General features: G+C 32.6%; 2 protein-coding genes across 2 annotated transcripts in view; both read left to right on the forward strand.

Moving 5' to 3' along the window:
• The first annotated feature begins 6,049 nt into the window (after window positions 1-6,049).
• Window positions 6,050-10,651, forward strand: LOC130798239 (glucan endo-1,3-beta-glucosidase 6). Its single transcript, XM_057661150.1, has 2 exons — window positions 6,050-6,982; window positions 9,315-10,651. The coding sequence occupies exons 1-2, from the start codon at window positions 6,630-6,632 to the stop codon at window positions 10,423-10,425; spliced, it is 1,464 nt and encodes a 487-aa protein (XP_057517133.1). The 5' UTR covers window positions 6,050-6,629; the 3' UTR covers window positions 10,426-10,651.
• A 7,439-nt stretch (window positions 10,652-18,090) lies between these two features.
• LOC130798252 (uncharacterized) overlaps window positions 18,091-26,084 on the forward strand; it is a 28,891-nt gene continuing 20,897 nt past the window's right edge. Inside the window, exons 1-3 of the mRNA XM_057661165.1 lie at window positions 18,091-18,324; window positions 24,300-24,420; window positions 24,526-24,588. Coding sequence (XP_057517148.1) covers window positions 18,235-18,324; window positions 24,300-24,420; window positions 24,526-24,588 — 274 coding nt within the window. The 5' untranslated portion in view covers window positions 18,091-18,234. The remainder of the gene's footprint in view (window positions 18,325-24,299; window positions 24,421-24,525; window positions 24,589-26,084) is intronic.

The raw sequence follows: 26,084 nt of genomic DNA on the forward strand, positions 1-26,084 counted from the left end.
TTTAAGTTAGGTATTTTTTATTGGACATTTAGAATATGGTAGAATATATATCATGTACTATACATGGTGGAACATATAAGTGTTACAACTTGAGCTTTAAAGTGCTTTGAACATACGAAGCAAGTACGTAACAAAGAGACCTAAATAGGAGCCAGGAAAGCAGTGCTCATTCGAGCACCTATCTTGCTCGTTCGAGCACTATGTCAGTATGTTGCTCGTTCAAGCATAATTTGTGCCTCGTTCGAGTACTTTGCCAGTTTGGAGACAGAAAGCTACTGGAATGATTTTTGGCATATTCTAGTTCGAGCACCTTATGTGTTCGTCCGAGCACTTGTGTACAGTTGCTTGAAAGGCGGTTCGGGTGACCTCGACACAATAAGCGGAGTGGCCTACTTCTCGAGTTACAATCAAACCAACATCGATTTGTTACAATGATCAAACCATTAGCAAAAGTTGGGCCAACCCCAACCCTGATTGTAACACCCCTAACTTTTACAATAATAATCAACATCACAACTAACAAAATAATTAACAATAAGTAAAAGCATTTTAGCACTGATAACTTTAATATGAACAAGACAAAAGGAATTAATCAAGAAAAAATGAGTAGTAACATAAATTAACTAATATTAAAAAAAATAAACAAAAGAAAACTATAAATAAATTAGGTTAGGATTCACCACAAAAGATAAGAAAGATTGAAGAACAAATAACAAAAACCCATAAAATATTCATCACCAATGCTCTATGAAAATGACTTGAAACTTCAAATATATTAAAAAAAGATAGAATTAAATCTAATATAAGAAAATTAAGGAAATAAAGCTAGGGTTCATATGAATAAAAAGGAGAGAAAAGCTAGGTTTTTAAGAGAAAAAAAGAGGATAAAAGGAAAAAACGAACAAAATAAAATGCTACAACTACTTTCTAGCTTCGCTCATTGTTCTCAACATTCTTTCAGCTTCATTCTTAGGGATGCCAATAAGACTTTTGTTAATTATAATAGACGGTGAAACATAGCACAAAAGAAAATTTGTCTCAGTTAGAATCCCTTGCCGTGTGTTTTAGTTTCAGGTCGTGGGATCGATTCCTTGCAGTCGCATTCTGCTGGTCTTATTTTTCTTCTTGGTTAATGCGATAAAGGAACATGTGGCCATTCCATATGAAACAATCATCTATCTTCAATGCTGTCGTAGTCATTTTGGAAATGTCTTGACAATTCGGTGAAAACTCTGAAATCGACGTGTGAATAGTCGATTCGAAGCTAATGAACTCAATTTTAATATTCAGTTAGGAGATCCACCATGTTGTGGATGTTTTGATCTCCATGAGCAATTAAGTGATCCCTTCCATAAACGATGCTTCTTGCTTTACTTAGGTTGGCCTTTTTACCTCTTGTGCTCATTTCTTCTTTGGCTTTGATATATTCTTCCTCAAAACCTTTGGGGGATTTGGGAGCATATTCCTAACATGCCTTTGCTCAGAAAAAAGGAGGAAAACGTACAAAAATATGAGCAAACACATACTTCCCTCGAAAAGGACGTATATCCAAGAAAATGGATTGAGATGTAACAAAAATTGAAAAGAAACATAACAAATATCACGCATAAAATAAATTAAAATAGGGTTTATCATCCTCCCAAGTTTAATTAGGTCTTCCTCGACTTATCTTACCCTCCACTGTGATGCTTTCGATCCTTTTCACGAGGGCGTAAAAGTCTTTTTCTACACATGCCCAAATTATCTCAATCTATTTTTCACGCATCTTGGTAAAAATAAGCATAACCCCTAGTTTCTCTATAAACTTTCGATTCTTAATCCTATCCATCATTGTATTACTGCACATTCACCTTAGCATACATATTTCTAAAACTTCCATCATGCACCACGGTACAGTCTCCCAGATCGATTTAGAAATTTATTTCATAATGACCGTATAAATAAAAAGGCTTAGTGTTGATCCCTGATCTAGGCCTACTTAACTGGAAAAGACTTTGTTGTACCCATCGGTGTTTGAATGTTAATGATACTCTGTCATACATATCCCATATAGCCTCAATGTACCTTTGTGAAATACTTCTAGCCTTAAGGCTATCCCATATGATGTCTTGTGGTATAATATCCCAAATAACATTAAAGAGGTTAGTCAACAAACGAATGCCCTCTACACTTAAAACCCTCCACATCTCAATCGGTTGTGTTATCATATCCAACTGCCTTTGCTCTCCCCATTTTTTTGAGAGCTTCTCAAACTTTCTCTATATTAATATCATTGATTGACCCATAGCCATGTGTCTTTGAACATTGAAAGTTTGTCTATCCACCTCTTTCACAATAAAATTAATTTTATTATATAGTATGGTTTAAATAAAAGTAGATGTACAATCAAGTTCATCTATCTATAGATCTATTACACTTAAAAAAGCTTCAACTCGATAATGATGAAGATTTGTCACTCGAGAAAAACTTCAACAAGCAAAACAAAAAGTTGCATCTCTCTTAACACTATATTCAAGCCACGTGTTTGTACTCCCCCATGTCATTCTCAATTTGCATATTTTTCTCTTTTAGTTTGTCACACTCATTTTGAACCATTTTCCTTTTTGGCAATGGTCTCATTTCGTTCTTTTAATCTCATTCACAAACATATTATCTCTATTCATCTTAATTACTCATTTCTATCCTTTTTTTGTCTTATTCTCCAAACCAATTAACCTTTTAGTCAAATTTCACCCAAAATATTTTGAGTGCATTCTCATAGAGAAAAAGGGAGTATTCATCAAACTATTTCTAATTAAGTCTATGATTTTTTTGTCCCAAACTTTGTGAATTTAAATTCATGTTTATAATGTTGACAAAAATCTCTTGAACAATATTCTCTTCGAACAATATATCCGTCATTTGGGTAAAATTCAGACACCCTTCTGCTTTTTTCTGGGGTCTTGAGAAAGATTTAAAACTCAATAGAAGTTAATACTCCTTCATTTGTCGGGTTGAATTAATTGGGGTTTTGAAAGAGTTGTAGTTTTTTTCTTTTCATCTTAAGAAGAAGAAATAAATAATTGAGGAGGATTAAAATGGTAAATTACTCAAAATTCGGTAGAGCAAAAAACATCAGGTTCATCGACTTATATTTAACACGTAAGGCATTATCAATTAATAAAAACTTTTCAACTAATGTGGTTTCACGAGGATGACACGTGGAATTTCCAGCAATTTTATTAAATTCTATGACTATGATATAATGATATGATATTTAAATTATTTAGTTTATAAAGATAATAAATCTACGTTATGTAACAAACTGAAATAAATAATTATCTAATAATAGCTTGACCTAAGTTAGATTCATTCAATTTATTCTATTTATAAAAATGGTAAATTACTCAATTTAATTAATTTTAGGAGAAGAAATGACAATTTTTTTTCCATCTAAGCCTATATTAACTAATAAAATTTCTCCATTTAGCGGCGTTCTATGAGGATAGCATATTAAATTTTTAGTTATTTTATTTTTTTGTATGGTTGTAGGTTATCAATAAATAAATGTCCAACAAAAAAAAATTATAACCAAACTAATAGGTACTTTATTCTAGTATACTTTCTATTAATAGTGAATTACTGACATTTTTTTACTAAATATGTTCCTATTAATTGTAAGTATTTAATAAAGGAGATAATACAATAAATAAAGTTAAACCAAAAATTAGATTTGTCCGCACAATTTTAAAGTAGTTTGATTGAGTATTAGGGTTAGTATTAGTAATTTAGTATATTGTATAAATGGTAGGCTAGATAGTAACTCTCCAAGGCACAACTTTTCAGTAACATCTCACCAACCAGGCTACCAATAGCATTTATTCTTTGATCCATTAAACAAATACACCTTGTTCTTTCTACTAATTCTATTTATTTTTCACACTATATTTTAACTTTTTATGATTTTAATTGTGAAAAAATGACGGATTTTTTTTAAAACAAAAGTAACAAAGTAGCACAGTTTTTTTTAAAAAGTAACACATTTTTATCGGAGAGATTGGTTCTCATATAAGGTTGGATCTCACTGGAACTTGACCCTATATATACAATATATAATTTAATATTATTTTTATTTTAAAAATATAAGAATTTGATTATACTTTATTTGTTTACCATTTATTCTTCTTTCTTAGAAAGTTAAAATAATTATATAAATAATTATTTTCTAAAATCTAAATTAAATTTCATTAAAAATTTTAATTATTAATAATAAAAAATCTATTAATTTTTATATACAACTCTAAAAATATATATATCATTATTCATTTTAATAAAAGAATGTGAGGTAAGAAATAACCGTAAAACAAAACTCTTGATATATTATTATTATTATTTAATATTAGTATTAGGATCATCTTCATTACTTTTTTTAATTACCCATTCTAAAATTTTGATACCTATTTTAGAATAAAAAACAAAATTTTAAAATTTTCTTTATAGTCATTTTTCAAGCAATTCTAACCATTAAATTTAAATAATAAACCATCTATTACATTTAAAGTAATAAAAAGAATTCTAACTAGATTTAAAATTAAGATTCCCTATAAAGTTGAAACCAAAAGACAATAGTGAAGAGTGATCCTAATTCCTAATAGGTCACAATTTACAAGTCACAAGAAAGTGGGTCTTTTTTGCTTAAAATATGCTGCCAAACATAAAATGATTCCTCCTTCACGTCTCTCTATCTACACATTTACTTACATTATTTATTTGTTTGTAACGTCTACTGTCATTCTCTCTCATCGATTTTATAATTTATTTCTTGCTCACACCTATTTTGCATTGTTGTGAATCAAAATTTCAAATTAGTAGAAAATTCATATTATTTATTCATTACTTTTAATTTATGATTGATTTTTAATTTATAAGTTAAAATATAGTTAAGTGAATTGAATTAGTGCATTGGATTGCGTAAAAAAACAAACATTGCAATTATTTTAAAACGGAGGAAGTATATTACTCCCATCGTTTCTTAATGTTCTTTCTGTTTAGAATATTTTACTTTGGAGTTAGCTGGAGCTGCTAGTTAAGTTGTTTTGCTGATTACAACTATTTAAAATTGACTCGTGTAATTAAGTATAATCCAATCTGATTAAATATAGCTCATATTTATTTATATAAATCAATATCAAATTGTTAAAGATGTTTTTTTTATATATATTTAAGAAGTAAAATCAACCTGATCTGAGATATTAGACTCAAACCTCATTCAAAAATATAAATGGACGCCTCCAGATTTACTAGATGTTTGACCTGAGTTACTATGAATATATTTGATAAAAAGTGTTAAAATGTTTACTAGAGGAAGAAGTAGATTATGCCAAAAGACAATAAAAAACTAATCTAAATAGTTTCTTTTGTCTTTCACTAGCTTAATTACAAAATATATTTAGTATAATTTAAAATCAGTTTTTATTTTAGTTTGTCTTACTTAGTTTACACCATTTTATTTTTTAAGTCATGGTCTCACTAATCACTATCTTCTTTTAATCTTTATGTTTCATTTCATTTTTCATATAATTTAATGGATATTTTAATATTAAATATTTTAATTTTGATTACATAAAAATTATGAATATTACATTAAAAAAAAAACTAACTTCTAAGAAGAATAAAACAAAATTCCATATAATTATATATTTCTTATGCATGAATTGAAATTATCGAAATAAAGTTGAAAATGAATAGTATTGTTGAATGAAGTATATTTTCTCTTATTTTCCGAACTAGAGTTGTTCATTCGGATCATCATGTTAATTTCGGATTAAGTGTTTCGGATCGTTGTAAAATCTGGTCTTGTATCTACATTAATTTTTATATTATTTTAATTTCATTTTAAAATCAGATCAAATTAAATTCAATTTTAAAGTCGAGTAAAATATCGGATCATCAGTCTATTCTGAACATACCTCCACTCCAAACCAATTGTAATCCCCATTCGGCAAACACCTCATACTGAGTCTAGATTCTAGAAGAGTGCATCAAACATTATTTTGTGTAGTTATTAATAGTTAACTTGTGTAAACCTATTTCTCTCTGTTTCACCATCCATATTTCTACATCTCCTTCTCATGCCTATCTGCTTCTATTATTGAATTGAAAGGTCACTGACTTTTTCATTTGATTGCTTTTTGTAAGCAATATTTCTAGTCTCATTAATTTCCCTTTTCTTTTGCTATTCATTTATCAACTTGTATAGATACATAGCTACTTTTTAGCCCTTTTTCCTGAGCTCAATTTAGTGGGATTATTTTCAGGCTCTTATATTTATCATTTCCCAGTTTTGTTCATCCAAGATTCCCATAAATCTTCAATTTTCAGTTTTGAATTAATTTCTTAAGCTACCCATCAACAAAAACCAAGAAAATAAAACTACCCATCTGAGGTTAGGGTTGTGAAATGAGAGAAAGAATGAATCTTTTAGCTGTCAGAATAATTTTTTTCCATCATTTTTCAAAAGTAAGCTCAAAAGAATCTTCTTGCATTTCACAATCAGATCTTTAATTTTCAGATTCCTGTGTTTTTGGGTGTTTTGGGTACTTTTCTTTGTTACATAATAAGTAACAAAACTGAGAATTTAAGCTACTTTAATGGCAGATTCTAAGCAAAATATGGAGTGCTTTATTTTTATATTTGGGATGTTTTTCTTCATTTCAACCTCAGTAATGCATGTGAATGGAATAGGTGCTAATTGGGGAACACAATCTAGCCACCCATTATCCCCAAGTGTGGTTGTAAGGATGCTAAGAGAAAATGGTATTCAAAAAGTGAAGCTTTTTGATGCAGATTATAACACTTTAAGTGCACTTTCTGGAACTAATATAGAGGTAATGGTTGGGATACCTAATGATATGCTTTCAACTCTTGCTTCTAGCTCTAAAGCTGCTGATAAATGGGTGTCTGAGAATGTTACCCAACATTTAAATAACAAAGTCAATATCAGGTTATTTTCTGTTTTCTCATTTTGTTTCTATGCTGTTCTGTTTCCATTTGGCTTTTGAATAGATTTTTTTATGAATTAGGACTTAGCTTGAGAAATTATATCTGAAAGTGGAGTTGAATTGGTGGTGAAATTTTATTCATTTAATAGAAAAATAGAAACTTTGATTGATTAAGTGGAAATTTCAGTCATTTTTGATTGTTATTTGATTGACAGCTCCTTGGAAAAACATTTTTTTGAATATGATGTGATGGTCAATGAAACACCTTGGTTGCTTGCTTGCTTGTTGTAATGTTGAAAAATCAGAGGGGTTTTTGGTAAAATGATTTGTCGGACAATTTTTACTTATTTTAAGTACAAATAAATGTTTAGTTGGCCAAACTTAGTGTCATGTGATTCATTAATTTTCTCGCAAATCGTGAATTGAAAAAAAGCAATTATGATCATTTGTGGTCTATTTTAGGTCAAATTTGAGCAAATTGTGAAGGTCAAATTTGAGCAAATTGTGAATCAAAAAGCGAATTAGCTAGTTAATGTTAATGTTATTGTTGGTTGAAAGTTGAAACACTTTGTTGTGAATCAGCTTTAGAACTCCCACCAGCCTATGCAAAATAGTCAAATTAGTTGATAAGATCACTTATTTAAATCAGTCACTTCAATCAGTTATCAATTATTGCTCGTTTGCCAAACATTCCCAAATGCTTCTTGATGGAGTTAGGTTCTTTTTGTTGCTTCTAAACATGCCTAGTAAACCAAGATAAGGTCTCATAGTCCCATATAAAAAGATAAAAGGTCTTAGTAGGGGTGTTTGGTAACATAGCCTATTGAGTAGTTTTAGCTTATTTGGAAAAAAAATAGATCGTTAAGTGGTCAAACAATTTAATACTAGTATTTGGTAAAATAGCTGGTTGAAACAGTTTATCAATATGAATACGCTATTTTGAACAAGCCGTTCGTTCCTAACGTGTTTAATATCAGTTGGTCCAATAGAAGTGGTTGGTCAACCACTAATAGCTACTGGCTGTTTGCCAAATACCCTCATCGTTGAAAACTCATTGATTTGCTTAAGAGATTGTGAATTTGTCATTACATTGGAAAGTTTTAAATGTCTTCAAACCAGGAAGAACTTTTCCAAGGATAGGGGAATGACATATATCATATAGGAGCAAGTTAAGGGTAAGCTGATTTTACTGTAAGCTATGCAGAGACTTCAAAAGTTACCTCCAAAAATATGTTTCCCTTTTTTTTTTGGTTGGGTTTTTTAAACAATTGTTTCTGCTTTCATTAAAGTTGTAGTTCTGGTTGAACAAGAGAGCACCATTGCTCTTCTGTTCTTTGTTTCTTTTCACCGGTGTAAGCTAATTTTCTTTTTGATTTGCAATTCGTTCAAAGTGACCCGAATATGGTCCGAAACTGACCTTAATTTCCCTGTTTTGATTTGCGTTTTGCGAGAAGATTAGTAAGTGAAACTGCTTTTCCCCAAAAGAGAAAAAGAAAATAATGCAGAGTGGCATGAGTCAGCTTGTGGCTGGAAAGATAATTTCCTTCCAAGTTTGCAGAGTTGAACCCACAACATATCTGTAAGATATATCCTTAGTGACCTGTGGGCCTTCCTTCTTTACAGGGGAGAAAACCAACTAAAATTGCAAGACATGCCCCATCTCTTTAAGAATGCATTTAGGTAGAATGAACAGATAAGGGCATAAGCCCCCATAAAACTACTTTGAAAAAGAGTCCAAATTGCTGTATTCAGGATGTTGAATATGCTTATTCGATTTGTCGATTAAAATCTTGTATGCTTTTTAATCTAGGTTAAACTAGTTATGATAGGAACTCGTTATGGTTGGAACTAGCTCTTATAAATCATTTTAGTATATTGTCACCCTAGCTTTTATGTTACTTGGACTCGGGTACTGATGTTGGATACTTGTACGTGTCCAAGTGTAGAATACGTCTAAATATTCAATTTTACGGCTAACATGAAGTGTCTAAGTGCTATATCGATGTCTGAGGATCAAGGATCGGACAATGGTACGTGAAGTAAAATTAAGACTCTGAGGAACATAGCCTAGATTCTTATAAACTTTCTCGATCCTGAGTCTTTTCCCCTTATGACTCGAGCTTTTCTGCTACTTCTTTGTTCTACATTGTGATGTAAAATTCTAGTAATGAATCACTGATTTTCATCGTAAAAGACCTATTTGATATCTTTTTTGTGTATGATCTTAAATAGCTGAAGCATATGTCCTGCAAGATGGTTTCAACTTTCAACCCCGGGGGTCAAACTTTCGTAGTCTTGCTCAGTTGATCTGATTTGCATGTATTTCTTATGCAGGTATGTCGCAGTTGCTAACGAGCCATTCTTAGCAACCTACAACGGAACTTTCCTGAGAACAACCTTTCCAGCTCTCCAAAACATTCAGAATTCCCTGATAAAGGCAGGCCATGCTAACGCTGTAAAGGCGACAGTTCCTAGCAATGCTGATGTGTATGCAAGTTCTGGTGGCCCCTCTACTGGCGATTTCCGAACTGATATACATGATTACATGATTCAGATTGTTAAATTCTTGAGCGACAATGGTGCACCTTTCACCGTGAACATTTACCCGTTCATAAGTCTCTATACTGACCCGGACTTCCCTGTGGAGTATGCTTTCTTTGATGGCAATGCTACCCCAGTAACCGACGGTAGTACAAGCTACTACAACATGTTTGATGCGAATTACGACACCCTCGTTTGGGCTTTGCAGAAGAATGGATTTGGTAACATGCCCATCATAGTTGGGGAAATAGGCTGGCCTACAGACGGAGACATGAACGCTAACGTCAAGTTAGCTCAAAGATTCAACCAAGGATTCATGTCTCACATAGCAAACGGAAAAGGAACACCGATGAGGCCAGGTCCCATCGACGCATATTTGTTCAGTTTGATAGACGAGGATCAGAAGAGCATCCAACCCGGAAATTTTGAACGACACTGGGGAGTTTTTACATACGATGGGCTACCCAAGTACCAACTCAATCTCGGCACTACAAATTTGGGATCATTGGTTCCTGCTAAGGGCGTGCAATACGAGCAGCGCCAATGGTGTGTACTAAAACCTTCTGTAAAGCTCGATGACTCGAGAATCGCTCCTAGTGTAAGTTACGCTTGTGCACGTGCTGACTGTACGAGTCTTGGATATGAAACATCTTGCGGAAACTTGGATGCGCAGGGGAACATATCCTACGCCTTCAATAGTTACTACCAAATACAAGATCAAGTCGATGAGGCTTGTAAATTTGATGGTCTTGGAGCTGTCACGAAATCAGATCCATCGAGAGATACTTGCAGATTCGGAATCATGATTGTGCCCGAAGAATCTGGATCGGAACCAAGGTTTCATGTTCCAGGAATTGTATCATGTATTATCAGTATCAGTATTCTCTTTTTGACAATGTATTGATTCTTGGGACTTTAAGGTTGTGGGGGTGCCATCTCTTTTTTCCATTTTGATGTATGTCACCTTATGACTTGCTGTAAGCAGAAAAATCTGATAGCATCAGGATTTTGAAACCCAGATTGTTCATCATGTAAAACAGTTCAATGTAGGCTGTCAATTACAGCATGTAACTTCCTTTATTCCCCTCAATTTTCTATATTTGTCATTTTGGTATATTTTAATCATTTTGCTATGATTTTATCTTAAGTTATAGACTCGTATTTTCTTTTATTCACATCCGCAAACACTCGTATTTCCATGACTCCTTAAAAGTTTGCGAGTTTATTAACATAAAATCATATGTGGATAGGGGAAGTAATTACCTAAAAACAAAAAAAAAAACAATAATGAAATCAAGAAAAATAAGAAAAACACATCAGAAATTTATAGTGTTTTCTATCTTTGTGATAGCTACGGACACCAAACACCAAAAACAATTTTCACTATGTTAAAGAGTCAACTGCTAACCAAAATTACTCTCAATTTGCGGTTCTCAAATTTTAATCTTCCCTTCTTAACCCTGAACCTAAGCAATGGGGGGATTTATATATTAACACTCCAACCGCCAAAATCTAAAGCAAAACGTGAGTCGTGCTTAATCTTGACCGATATTATCAGTCTCGATCGAAGCTACTTTGTGCCTCGACCAAGACTGAATCTCGCCCAAAGTTACTGCATTCCACTAACTCTAATCTCGATTGAATTGACCACCAGTCTCAACCGAAATTATCAATCTCAACCGAGACTCAATCTTGCCAAAAGTTCTGTCTTTTCTCATATGTAATCTCAACCGAGATTAAAGTCAGTCTTGACCGAAATTTTAGTTCCTCTCCTCCCAAGTGAACAACAACCAGTTCAGGGCAGTTCCAGTGGCGGTTTAGAGGGTGATTCAAATCGCCATTCACCAGTTTAATACTCCCTCCAATTCAGAGAAACGTCTAATTTCTTTTTTCTGTAAGCTCACCTCAAATGTTCAATTTCTATTTATGATATCTATTTTTTTTTTACCAATTTACCCTTAAAATTCCACTTTAATTTTAAAAAGTACCCTTTTTTTTCAATTTACCCTTAAAATCACATGTCACCTACTTATTTTGAGTGGTCTCTACTCTTTCTTAATATTTTTGTTAAAGCAATATGAAACATTAGGTGTGAATTTGAGGGAGTATTTTTAAATATTGTTTTGCTTTAAATATAAAATATAAAAGTATAAAATATTAAAATAATACTTGTCATATCTTTGTTGAGTATTATTTTTTAATTATATGTCAATTGTCATTTAAAGAATTACCAAAAAGAAGAAATAAAAATAGTTAACAAAAATATAGACATAAAATTGATTAATTAACAAAAAAGGGAAGAAGGAGGAATTAAACCTATATCTCGGAATAATATTAAGCTACCTAAATAATATTAAGCTACCTACATATCACAAAGGATTCAAAACTCACATAGTTCTTGTCATATCTTTTAAATGTAGTCGTCGATCGTTGTGTACTTGTTAATCTTTTTTGTCATCTTCATCGCCATCGTCTTCTTTTGTTGTCTCCAATTTCGATGATGCAGAAGCATCTATTTGAATTATGCATCATCTTTGACTTGGTTATTATTGTTCTTAGTCCTTGTGTTCATATATGAAGTGGAAGTATACAAAATTCACATGTGTATAGTATGTGAAGCAGACTTTGACACAACAGTAGAAGCCGACATTGAAATTGCAATTCTTAATAAAATTGGAATTTTTGGTAATTTTTCGTTCAAGTGCAAATTGATGTTGAACATAATTATCTATTACGCTACATCTGAAGATGATTTGGATGAAGTAGGTGTACAACCATTATCTTGACTGCTTAACAAGTAAGCTGTGACAGGATGAAACCTAGGATGTTGTACTGAGGAGCTAGCACGCCTAGACATATCGTGTTTAGGGTTATATACTATTACGTAGAAATTGTAAAAGACTCCTATAAAACTTCTTACAAGTTCCAATATGATTATTCACATCCCTTTGCGGATGATCTACGCTTTGATCAATGCTCTTAGGCCTTCGGTCTTAAGACGTGGGTGTAAGATTGTTGCAACTCTACAAGTATAAGGAAAATCAGTAAATGTCGCATCCATATTTCCATGGTTTTCGTGAGTATCAACTTCAAATGTACATTAATGTTGCTATTGTTATGGTTAAAAGATGGAAAAAATCGATAATGCATTTACTTATTACAACATAGATATATGGTGGGTTCATACACATATTAAAAAATTACAAGTATGTGAGAAAAATCATAGTTGGATGTTCATATGCTTCCAATATGTTGCACATATTAATAGCAAGTTCCCATTGTATATTGGTTATATCTATTGATGTACATTCATTATGTAATTGTATTATGACATGTTGATAAATAATTAATTTTTTTCAAAGAAAAAATTAGGTCGAGTTTCAACGGGTCGTTCCAGTGGACCGACTTGTTTGAATCTCCAATCGTTAAATTTTTTTTTAACCATCTTTGTAACTCCCCTAAATTTCCAACCCCTTAAACAAAACGAAAAATCGTGAAGGACGGGAGGAAATTCGGGTGTTACATAAAAAGAAAAGGAAAAGAATTAAATAAACTTTAAAGATTATTTTTTAAGAAGTGAGTGAGTGGAAATTTCAGTACATCTCTACATAAATTGAGGATATAATATAGATCGATAAATGGAGTAATTATACTAAACTAATCGAAGGTATCAAAGCCCTCCAAAAGATGTCACGACGGGATGAATCATCGTCGGCTCATCAATTCACTAATTCCAACACGGATCGTAGTTTCAGTTTTAACGCATCGGTTTAACGGATACAAAAGAACTCTTCTTACGATCATACATCCAGAAACTACGCTGCGGACTATAACTTTACAAGGAATCACATGGCTCCAAAAAAAAGTGATTATACAACCCAAAACTTAACAATTAACAAAAGAGCTACAACGTCAGGCTAATCGTATAGTAATTGCTATAATCGCACTCCACTCTTTCCCCAATGGCAAGCAAAAGAAGCTCTTATACCTGTTATGCCAAACTATGATCCTCCTGCTGCAGAATATAATGACCATAGTCAAATGTGTCATAGCAGGAACATCATAAGAAGTCATGAACGAACAACAACAAACTTATACACGTCAGTAATCAATGGACTTATAACAATTAGAGACATTGAACAAAACGATAGACAAAGATATAGCATAGCAATAATGAATGTACTTATCTGTCTAAACACCTCTATTTACTCATGATTTCTCTTTCAAACTACTACTCCCTCGAAGTATATTTAAAGTTAGTGGATCTTTTCTCTATTCATGGCATAGTTATATGGCCAAGGGCGTTATCGACCACCCGGCGCCCATGGCAAAGTATGAGCTCATACCCCCTCCAGTTGACCCTCTCGGGTCCTATCTTCAAGAAAACTAATACACTGGAGTACCAATCCAGTGAAGAGGCCACAATATTGGGGTTTGCAAGGCCCGCATGGTAGCACTTCGATCAAGGGGCGGTATCGGCCACCCGACGCCTAATGACAAAAGTATGCTCATACCCCCCTTACGGTGATCCTATCGGATCTCACCTAGGGGACTACTAAATCAACCGAACATAATCCAATTGAGTATATCGGTTCGCGTTATCCAAAAATAACTAATCACAACTAAGCATTACAATTTTAATATAACACTTATATAACGACAAGGAAAATCTTAAAGTTATCGAATCGCGATATCATTTGTTACATTCTCGAAAGCTAGAAAGAATTATAATCACAACAACACGACAAGTAACTTTAGCAACCATCGACGATACGATGACATTATACTCATGGCTTTACGAAGATTATGCATTTATAACTTCAATGACGACCTACTAAGAGCATTTGTATTTCACAACAATCAAGTCACAACAATTAGCAACTATTACTTCCAATTAAAAACTAAAACGATTTCTATAGTCAACTATAATAAAAATCATTACTAACTAAATATATCATAATCACAACTAACACAATTAAACCTTAAAACAACTTATGAAATTATCAAATCAATCATCGCACCACCAACATATAACACAAATGCACACACTACTAAAATTTCATCCCTAAATTAAATCATAATCAAATTATTGTTCAAAGATAACATCTTTAATTACTACCCATACTAAGATTCAAAGAAACTAATACACAATCAACACACAACCCATAATTTCTAATCACACTCGAAACCCTAAGTCATAATTTTTTTTAGTGATGGCCACATAGCGGGTTACCCGGAACCGAACCGCTTGAAACCGTGTCCGAAACCAGATGCGTTCACGACAGGTTCCGAACCGGCCCAAACGGCGGAACCGTGAAACCGCCGGAAAAAACCGCTTGAACCGGATCAAAGAACCACGGGCCGGTTCACCCGGACCACCGGTTCCAAGGAACCGCCCCGAAACCGTGAACTGGCCCAACAGTTCCTTGGAACCGGAACCTGGCGGTTCACCCGACCCAGCGGTTCTTTGGAAACGGCCAAAAACTAGTCGTTGGCATTTTTTGTATAAATACACCACACTTTTAATCATTTTCATTCACAACTCATCTCTTCTCCTACTTTCTCTACTTAATTACTTAATTACACAATTATTCTCTTAATTACATAATTAGTTTTTTAATTATTTCTTAATTACATAATTAGTCTTTTAATTATTTCTTAATTTAGTTAATTATATAATTAGTCTATTAATTAATTATTTATTTCTTAATTCCATTATTATTTCAATATTATCATGTCTTCTTTTTTAAAAAAAGCCTCTAAAAAAGTTATTAAAGTGGCAAAATCATTGGGAGGTTCTAGCTCCAAAAGAAAGGCCACTTCAACTCCGTCGGTATCAACAACACCTTCAATTAATAATTATAATTATGAACCAAATAATCCAGAAGGGTACGACCAAGAATTACACGATTATGCAGAAGAAGTGAAAAGAGAAATACAAATTGATGAAGAAGAAGAACAAGAAGAGGAACCAATGACCCCTATTGGGATACATAGATCTCGAAAGTCATCAACAAGATCACATGAAGAAAAACTACAACAACAACAACAAAAACAAGCTCGTGGTAAACGAGTTAATTTCCAAACTATCGGTTAGTTTTATAATTTTATTCTTCAAATTGATTAGATTTTAAATTATTATTTATTTATATATTGTGGTATTTGAGTATGTCTTTATATTTAAGTTTAGATGAAGATGAACTAATAAGACAACTTTATAGTGAGTGTACAGATAGCTTTATAAGTGATGACACATGGGAACTAGCTATAGGTGTACAGAAAATATTAGAAGCGTATGACCACGCAACTAAGATTTTTTCATATGTTTACGAACCAAACGTCCACTTAGTAATAAGTGAATGTATTACTAGTTTTTATCATCTTCTTAAACATTCGCATGATGATACTAACACATATTTAAAGCCGATTCTTGCAGATATGATAGACAAGTGGAAGACATATTTTACTAATTTCCCTTTTATTTATGGAATTGGGACAATTTTAGACCCATGTTTTAAGACAGAAGTCCTTACTAAAGTAATTGGATTTTACTACTAATCATTAAATAGCCCGCCTAGTGATGTACATAATTATGTTGGAACTTGTAAAAAACTTTTAGTAGAACTTTATGATTACTATGCTAGTGTATATAACCCAAGTCGCGATACATCTAGGCGTGCTAGCGTCTCGGCACGTCCCGCTTATTATAATATTGTAATAGCTAACATAATAAGCCAAGATGATAGTTTTGTAGGATCATCTGCTTCTTCACCCTCCACTTCATATTTAGAATTAGATAATTATCTTAAACATCACTTTGAAATCGACCAAGGTAGCTATATTATTTTAGTATTCCTTCGGGTACTAGATTTAAGTCCACTTTCTCCCTCTTTTTTTATTAATCATCTTTATCGTTTCTTATTAATTTATTTTTTTCATTCTTTTTAGTAAATATTTTAATAATGATGACAAGCAATTAATTTCGCTAATAATCAAGTAATCATCAAAGGTACGGTCGCATTATTGTAGTATTTTTATATTATATTTACAGGAAAAATAAGAATGGAAACGATGGTCAGACCCGCGAGTTGAAACCGCCGGAACCGCCAAGGAACCGTTTGGAACCGGAACGTTGAATCAGGTTCCACATGTACCCGGAACCGGCCCAACCCGGACCGTGGCCATCACTAAATATGTTCAATTCATCAAACACACTCTTACCCACAAAAAGATTTAATGAAAATAGCACAAAAAAATCAACATCACACTTATAAACTTTATAAACCTTTTAGTTGAAAACAAGAAGAATTAAATGGGAGGAGAGGAGATGGCTTACAAAGTTAAAACTAGCAAAAATGGTGAAGAGGGTAAGTGAAGGTTGTGGTGGTGGTGAACCGAGGCTGTCGTGGTGGTTGATGGGCCCAACGCAGCAGCTTGCTGCTGCCTACTGGTTGCACAATGTTGCCTGGCTGCTGGAGTTCAGGTGCACCTGACGGTTGCTGGTGGGGAGGGAAGGAACGCGGCTGGTTACTACTGCTAGGCCATCTGCTACAGGTGGTTCTCGTGGCTGTAAATGGATCGTGAGGGAGAGGGGAGTGAGAGAAAGAGAGAAGAAAGGGGGAGGGACGGCCGGTGGGGAAGCAAGGGTTTCATCTCCTTTTTGTCATGATTATTATTATTATTATTATTATTATTATTTATTCATTTATTTTTTTTCAAAGTTCACCTTTTTGAAAGGCCTAACTAAGCAAATTCACCTTCGAGTGCTCACAAATTTTAATAAAGTAATAATTTTAATTCAAACCTTTTTAGTTTGTAGTCACAAATCTATTTTAATCTAAATATGTCAATATTTAGATTCTTATATGAATGAAATTTATTGAGACTAACTCAAAATAACTTAATATATTTATAAAATATCTAAAAGTGATAATAATAATAATTAATAACGTTATAAAAATGATGAGGTGTTACAATCCTTGACACAAGGTTTTGACAGAGTTCAAACCGATTCCTGGGCAGCTTAGTTTAAGGTAACGCACCCATTACATTACCACCACTAATAGGGCACTATAGTCCTCAACTATAACAGAATTAAACTTAATAAACTAATTCTTGCGACTTACAACATTTTCTATAAGTTCTGGTAGTAGCCTAGTAGGAATACCAAATAAAGAAAATGAAATAGAATGATATTTTTGGAAAAGTGGAGTAATGTATGGATCTAGATAAAATTAAAAGAAATATTCTGATAAGAATTAAAGAAAAAATATGAGTTATCACAACAAATATACATATAAAAATAATAGATTCTATAAAACAGATCAAAATAAAAAATACTTTCTCTGTTTCATATTAATTGCATCAAATTAACTTTTATACTATTTATTAATTTTTTTGGTAATTTACATATTTTGACTATTATACAAAAAAAACCGTAATTATGTTGAGTCTTATTTTATTCTTCTTATGAATATATTCATAATATTAAATTTTTATAATTTTTAATTATATATAAGACTAAATATAAACGATCCAACAAAATTATCAAATTACGTCAACAAAAAACTCTCCGAGAACAAAAATCTAATCATTCTCTACACTTTGTGACTTCAATCCCCTCACTCACATTTTTCTCGGTTTTTCCACAATTGTTCTTCTCTTTACATTTCGATACTCTGCATACTGGTTCAAGCTCTTCTCGGCAATAAAAATGGCCGCCGGCAGATCCATCTTGCCGCAGCAACACTTGTCTAATCGCTCTCGCTTTTCCTTTTGCATTTTTACCCTTCTAGTTCTACTGGTAATCTCCTTCTCCTCAATTTTGCAACTTCTATTTCGATTTATTTTGCTTCGATTTTTAATTGTGCTTCCCTTTGATAATTAATCATGTTTTCGTGGCAGTAAGTAAAGAAATGAGCTTTTATGGTGTATTAGTTTGGGTTTACATATAATTATTGGTTAGTTTAGGATAGCTGAACTCTTTAATCTATGCACTACTGATCTTTATTGGTGAGCTTGTTATTTGTCTTTCAAAGAGGATTCATCGGTGTTATTGTTCATTACTATTGATATGATAATGGCATTCTTTAATGACTTATCTTTGTGCGTGCATCTTTATTGTTAGTCAGTTCTAATCGCGAATTAGATGAAGAAATGGATTCAGTTAGTGTGGTTTGGGTGGAAGGTGGAAGCTGCTTGCCGATTGAATGATGACATTTGATTCTAGATTTGGGTGTATTTTATAGGTTCATGATTATGGGATATGACTAAGTTTTATTATGCTGATTGTCACTAATTTACCGCTGCCCTCCTCCTTTATTCGGTCTTGCGGCAATAAGCTTTGGCATTGTTGTTGTTGTTTTGTATTTTATTGCAAACCTTGTGTATGGTTTTGTGGTATTGAAAAAAGGAAATTAGAACTCTAGGTTTTTGATTCTTCTTACATTCTATCCCATTATCCCAAATCATTCCAAAGCATAAAATGATTCCACCTAATGCTTGTGATAACAAAGAGGTTAAGTTGGTTTAGGAGTCTCTTTAATTTCGTTATATGTCCATGGTTTGGACAACTCTTAGTTAAGCATTCTTAATACTCTGATATATTACTACGTTGATGTAGAATTTCTGAAGAGGATACCTAATTATTATCTTGGTTTCCAATTGCGTAGTTGAAGAACAATTAACAATATCTCTTATTCTTTTGAATTAATTTAATACTCCCATCTTCTCAAATTAGTCGTGACATATATTTGGTCCAATATGTTAAACATATGATTTGGTGGGCTACCGAAATTGATAGTTGCGGCCACTTGCTATGAATATTTTGCTTTTGGTGAACAAACCGGTGTAGGAAATTGGGGGTAGCTGGGTAGCTTAATACATAAAGATATTGAGCAACCTTAAAGATTAAAAATCATGACACAAGAGGGTCTTGAGGTTTGATTATATGCAAAGAAGATCAAAAAATTGTACCTATTGCAAAAGCGGAAGATTGGTGTTTAGAAGAGGAATAGTTAGGTTGAGGATGACATTAATAACAACAATTAAGAATGACGTGAATAATTGAGATTTGCAAGATTATATGACAATTAATATGGATGAATGGTGGAGGAGAATATATGTGGATGATAATTGGATTGACTTTCTTAGTTCTAAACGAGTCTTAGACGACTGGATAACTTACATGTTGGAGGTTCATATCTCGGGTTTTGACTTTTGATAGATAAATTTCATATTTAGGTTATAATAAAAATATGATTTTGATTGAAGTTGCAATATCAATGTAGATGGTTTTGTGGTAGTCTCGACCTATTATTTATCACGTTAGCTCAAGTTGCCGATAAAACTAAAAATCTTTACAATATAGTTATGGTACGGTGTTGCATGGGGTATTGTGCTCCGTTATTTGGATAGATCAAGTGGAATTCAAGGTTACAAAGAGTTTTGATTTGTGAGTGATTTCCACTTACTAATATAATGTATTTAGTTTTGTAACAGTAGATTAAATTTCGTTTCCTTGTTTATAAAACTCAAAATTAACTTGTCTCGTTTTTGTTTCTCATATTTTATTGAATTTCGTTTTGTGTGATGTTGTCCGTTCGCGATTGAATTTGTTTCGTTAAACAATATGTTCCTTCTTCATTCTTCCTTTGCACAAGGAATACTTGCATGTGCTTGAATATTTCCACTTGTTTTTATTTTATTTTATTTTTTTTACTATTTTACAACTATATGACTGTTGAGGTTGTTGACTCAATTAGGAACGGGAACAGCAACAAGAGGGGGGGTGAATTGTTGTTGTTACTAGTTTAAGCGTTTTTGCCCTGTTTTTACGGAATTGAATAAAATAAATAAAACTTAAACTTAGAGCAAAATAATAAAAGAGACAAACGATTTTTACGTGGAAACCTTCTAGGCCTAAATAGAAGGAAAAACCACGACCCCTTGGGATTTCTAAATTTTCCACTATGTTTAAGGCAACTCGTTACAATTACAATAAACACCTTACTTCACTCAAAGCGAATCAACTAGGCCAACTCTTCTCTCTCAAATTGCTTCACTCAAAGCAACAAACTTAGCTTTACTAAAAGCTAAACTCCACACTAGCTTCACTCAAAGCTATGAAATTCCCCCTTAGACTCACCCGAGTCTAATTACAAGTACTCTCAAAAACCCTTACATAAAGGAATATAATTCTCTAAAATAAAATCAATAAGTTGCACAAGAAAATATTATGAATTATTGGCAATTTTAAAAGCAAAATATTTCTTGTCGAAATTCCAAAAATAAACGCATGAAAAAAAATAAAGTTCATACGTTAAAACCCTTAATACATGCATAGGAACAGCCGAATTCATTAGCTATTTATAAAAAATAAAATCTCAAAGAATAAAGAAATATTCCAATCCATTATTCCTTATCAAAAGATCATGGGAATAATGTGGATTAAACTTCCAAACGGTTATTTCCACAAGACTTGAATAAGTCAAGCATACGGTTAAAATAACAATAAACGCTGTTCCCTTAAGCAGTAGTTTCTTCAGCAATAGCTCCTGTTCCCATAATAACGGCTGGAACTTTATGCTAAATATAGAAACGGTTGGTCTTTACTAAAAATAGAAACAGTTGGTCTTTACTAAAAATAGAAACGGTTACCTATTACTATTTTTAGAAAACGGTTATCTATTACTATTTTAAGAAACGATTACTTATTACTATGATTAGAATCGGTTATTCTAAAAATAGTTAAGACCTAACTGCTGTTCCTATATTTAGTAAATTCAATTACTTACTAAATATAGATCCTAAAATAAAGGATTATTTTTAGAAAATCACACGTAAAATAATTTTAGAAAACCTTTTGCCAATTAACTATAATAAATAAATGCAACAAATTAATTTAATTAATACATTAACTAAAAAATAAAAATTAGAATTTATTAGTTAACGTAAGCTGACTTCAGTTTGGGAACAGTGCGCTGTCTCCAAATTCCAGTTTTGCTAGAACATCCAACCTGGGAACAGTAGACTTCCTGTCTCCATTTTACATCCCAAGTGATATACTCTTCTAACATCTCTTGAATCCTTTTGACACGTACTTTCCCATGAACTAAGCCATAGGTACTATCAACGATCATAATTACAATCGGATATCGACCTGCACACAATCTCAAAACACATATTTGCTTAAGTGTAGTCATCATCAAAACTTAAGAGGTCCAACAGAGGTGCTACTGTACCAATCATTTTCTTATACTAACATTAATTTACTAGCTACTATTGCTATTGATGAAGTGATAAGTCTTCCACTATGATCCACTTTTTTTTTTTTTTTTTTTTTTTTTTTTTTTTTTTTTTAAAAAAAAACTTAGAGTCTCTTTTATTTTTATTTTTTATGTTTTGTTTATACTTATTTGTCCATAGACTCTTCAAAAAACATAGTTTTATACTTATACTCCCACCAGCTCAATGCAATTGTCCCATTTACTTTTTGTACGTTAGCGAATGCATTTTATTTGTGCATGATAACAAAATTCAAAATTTAATTATTAATAAAATATAAATTGAGACGAATCTAATAATATTCCACTTGCTATGATTATTAATATAATACTGATTAAGAATGTTTGATGAAAGACTAGCAAATGATACAGTTTCATTGAGTCGGTGGGAATATGTTTTGGAAAATATTAAAAAAAGGATATTGGTACCGTCGTTCTCATCCCATGTTTCATACCATATTTCATCTAGTCAACAATTGATTAAAGATTTATCATTATTGTTGTTGTGATAAGAAGACAATATATGTGCTCTTTCCAAAATTGAAAACCTAATGTGCAATTGGTGATATTTCTGAATTGTTAATAATTGCATTATGATTTTCAACAATAGTTTGTAGAATTGTTTTGATTAGGAAAAATTTATTGATAAATAAAGTAAAGTCACATGATAAGAGATAAGGAATCTCCAGAATACAAGAAAATTACATTAAGATTCTTCATTCATTGCTACAAAGGTCATCTAGAGCAAAATCTGAAAACAAGCTATTAGCCTTAGCCCAAAGCATCGATTATACAAGTAAAAGACCCAAATCAAACTTTCTAGCTGTTATATCGACTCACTCTTTGTATTGAAGGGCTTATCTCATGTGTTCATATTAATTTGTCCAATTTTAGTACTTTTACGACAAGGATTGTTATTTGTAATCCATTTATTCTAGATGGGTTATCTTTTCAAGGAAAAGTACAACATAATCTTGTTCTTAGTTCTTTAATCATTGATTTAAGTCTTAAAACACTCTCCCAATGTTGGATGGCGAATTAAAACTAAAGGAAAATGAGATTAGCTTCAATATACTGTTTTGTTGTGCACACAAATTAAGATAAGATCAACTACAAGAACTAACTCAATGATTTGGGGTGTTAGGCCTGAGACAAGATTCACTCAATCTTCCCTAAGTTTGATACTCAAGACAACCTCAGATTATCAAAGGGTTTGCTTGTTCTTTGGGCAGACGCAAAGATCAAGCAATATAACACAAGGTTTTCTTTTGTATTCAGCAACTCTGATTTTTAGTCATGCGATGGTCCCTTTAAATAGATCAATGGAACATCAAAGAAAGATAAGGTGTTCATACTTAAAGAGCCAAGAACTTTCCAACAAGCTGAAGAGGTACGAAACTAAATAGGCTCCCAATTAACTCCATAATTAAGCCTGTAAAGAGCAATAATCAGCAACAACCAGCCAAAGTATTGCTTACATTAATTACAAGTGATCTCTAGTCATTAACATTATTACATGCTGAAATAATCAAAGTAAATGAAGCAAAAGCAATTAAATCTTGGACCTTTCAAACTCATGTCCAAAAACAGAACCTTAGACTTAAAATCCGTGCAACACCATGCAACATGTCAACCTCTATGTTGTACCTCCAAGCCAAGTTAAACAAGTAACAAATTTGGGTTTGTGCATCACAAGAATGCCAGAGCCTTAATCCCAAAAAATTGGGGTTTGTGCATGAATGAGGAAAAACCAAGGACTTCCAAAAAAGGCAACAAGTTCATGGGACAGAGGACTTATCTTTGGATCAACTGTTATAAAAGATTTTGTCAGGGGTCCAATTTGTGACTGAAAATAAAGAAGGTTAAAAGGTTTGAATAAGAATTACTTGTCCAATGGACAATTTATTAGCCTAATTTAATCTTGCTACTCCAATATCGCTTGTTTGTTAACCTCTCCAGTGTTAATGGATGTGATCATTAGGTTGGCAAAGATAATAAGATTTGCTTTCGTAAGTAGGTTGAGAATAGGAAGAAGAGGAGATATCAACCAGTAGGTTGGAACTCAGGATTGTGTCCTGAAAGCTGAAAATAAGGATCCAGATCAGCTTGGATCCGGTTTCATTTGTTGCTAAGGATAATTTAGAATTTAAAAGTGCAAAACTGATACAACGTACTAGGCTTAAATCATTGGCTTGGTGATGAAGCACGGAGTTTAGGAGTAGGGTTTTACTTTTCTCTGTATTGAGGGGTTCCTTTTGGTTTCTTTTGTGATGTGAAATGTGATCTCTTGCTTACTTGATTAGATTTTCTTGAATGCCTTATTGTCTCCTTTTTCATAGTTGGTTCTGAATATTAACTCATATGATTGAATGATAGAAGCCATCCTTAGTAGACCATCATGGGGATTTTGTACTTTCTTGCTCAATCAAACTTATGTCTTTAAATTTCACTTTCTTTCTGGAATTTATCATGATGCTTTGGAAAATTGGGTCAGATGTTGGCTCCAGGGTTGCAGGGATCTCCTACGCATCGTAAAAGGGGGATTTCATCAGTGTTTTCTTTGTTTAATCTCAAAGCAAATAGCAGATTCTGGACTGAATCTGTGTTACATGGTGGTGAGTCTACATGGTTATTTGTTGATTTTTTTTATTTTAGTACACTTGTCCTATGTTGAGAAATTTTTTTGATGCTCTTTCATTATGGTGATCATCACTGTTTAGATATTGATGATTTGGAAGCATCCGTTCCTGGAAAGAGTGGAGCCCTTAACTACTCGAAGGCAGGTAGTATTTCTTATCGATACTCGATGTTTCTGTTCGCTTTGAGCTTTGCCATAAGTCATATTTGATTTTACATTCTGTCTAATACTCAGCACTATTATTTTACCATAGTATGTTTTTAAGAGTTTGTCCCTAGGTCCAAGGAGGATATACTTTTTTGTATGATTCTTTCCATGAATTACGACATTCATTTTGTTGTTGTTGTAACATATTATTTGAGATCCTGCCTTATGATTTTTTGCATTTGCATGTTAGATTTTCCTACTTTTGGGAGGATACAATTTGTTGGGTTTACATAGGAAAAGAATTATATGGTTTATAGTACAATTAGTTATGTGGTTTTCGAATAAGTAATTTACCATGCTTCGGTGCTTTGCCTGTTATACGGGTTCTGTAATTGGATTTCTATTGTTTTCTCATTGATATTTTTTGACGACTCCTAGTCGTCTACTGATGTTTCTTCTTCTGTTCACCTATCATTCTGAAAGAAATTTCCTTGAGTAAAACAAGATTGCACCGCCTTGATGCCTCTTAAGTAGGTTTTCCCTAGGGGCAATACAATGTACGCAGCATTACGCTTGCAATAAGTAAGAGGCTGTTTCTAGTTTTAAAAAGTTATTGATTGACGGTTGTAAATGATGCCTATGGACCTGATACAGGATGTATTATTATGATGACTTATGTGCTCTCTCTATGATATATAATGTACCTTTGTGCACAAAAATTAAATTTGGTGATTAGATGCTGAGACTTAACGTATGCTAACGTAAAGGTATTAGAACTGTGATTAAGTTTGGAGGCAATACCATATGGATTCTTGAAATGAGTAACATGTCAATGGGAATTTGACTCTACAAATCGATTTGGTAGTGTGATAGTCACCATTGTGCAAGTCAATTTATGACATCACTGTTAAGTATTTGTTTTGGTTAACTTGTGGTGTAGATAATGTGCAACAAAGAGTATAAAGATGAAATTTATTGGAGGATGAAGTAATAAGTAGGTATGCTATTTTTTCTTGGAAGAAAAGAAATTTTATTCCAAAACGAAGCCATTACAGACACCAACAGGCAAAGCGTTAAATACAAAGCTTAGAACTCAAACCAAGAAGCAACATCCTTCATACAATGAGGATATAAGTTATACATTCTATGCTTGACTTCTATCTTCATATACATTCCATATCTGATATATGAAGTAGGTATGCTTTTTAATGATGAAGATATTACTTTGAACGATGGAAGGAGGATCTGGTATAGCTTTTTGGTCTTTTGCGAGTGGAATCTAGGTTAGGGTTTACAACTTTGTTGCTCGCATGTTGAACATGTGAGGAAGAACACTTGAAGTTTTTTGCTTAGGAAATGAAAACTATTAGTCTTGGGACTTAAAAGAGTCAATAAGGAATCAATTGATTTGTTTTTTAAATGGCTGGATAACTTAACTTTTTTAAAGATGGTCACTCTTGGTATTATTCAAAGTACATATTTTCCTCTTAGATT

Source organism: Amaranthus tricolor, chromosome 13 (genome assembly GCF_026212465.1).
Source record: "Amaranthus tricolor cultivar Red isolate AtriRed21 chromosome 13, ASM2621246v1, whole genome shotgun sequence".
In the NCBI taxonomy this organism is placed as follows: domain Eukaryota; kingdom Viridiplantae; phylum Streptophyta; class Magnoliopsida; order Caryophyllales; family Amaranthaceae; genus Amaranthus; species Amaranthus tricolor.

Excerpts from the sequence above, each read along its gene's own strand:
- LOC130798239 (XM_057661150.1), top strand. The coding sequence starts at position 6,630 with ATGGCAGATTCTAAGCAAAATATGGAGTGCTTTATTTTTATATTTGGG. Across the intron at positions 6,983-9,314 it reads AATAACAAAGTCAATATCAG|GTATGTCGCAGTTGCTAACG; the intron begins GTTATTTTCTGT and ends TTTCTTATGCAG.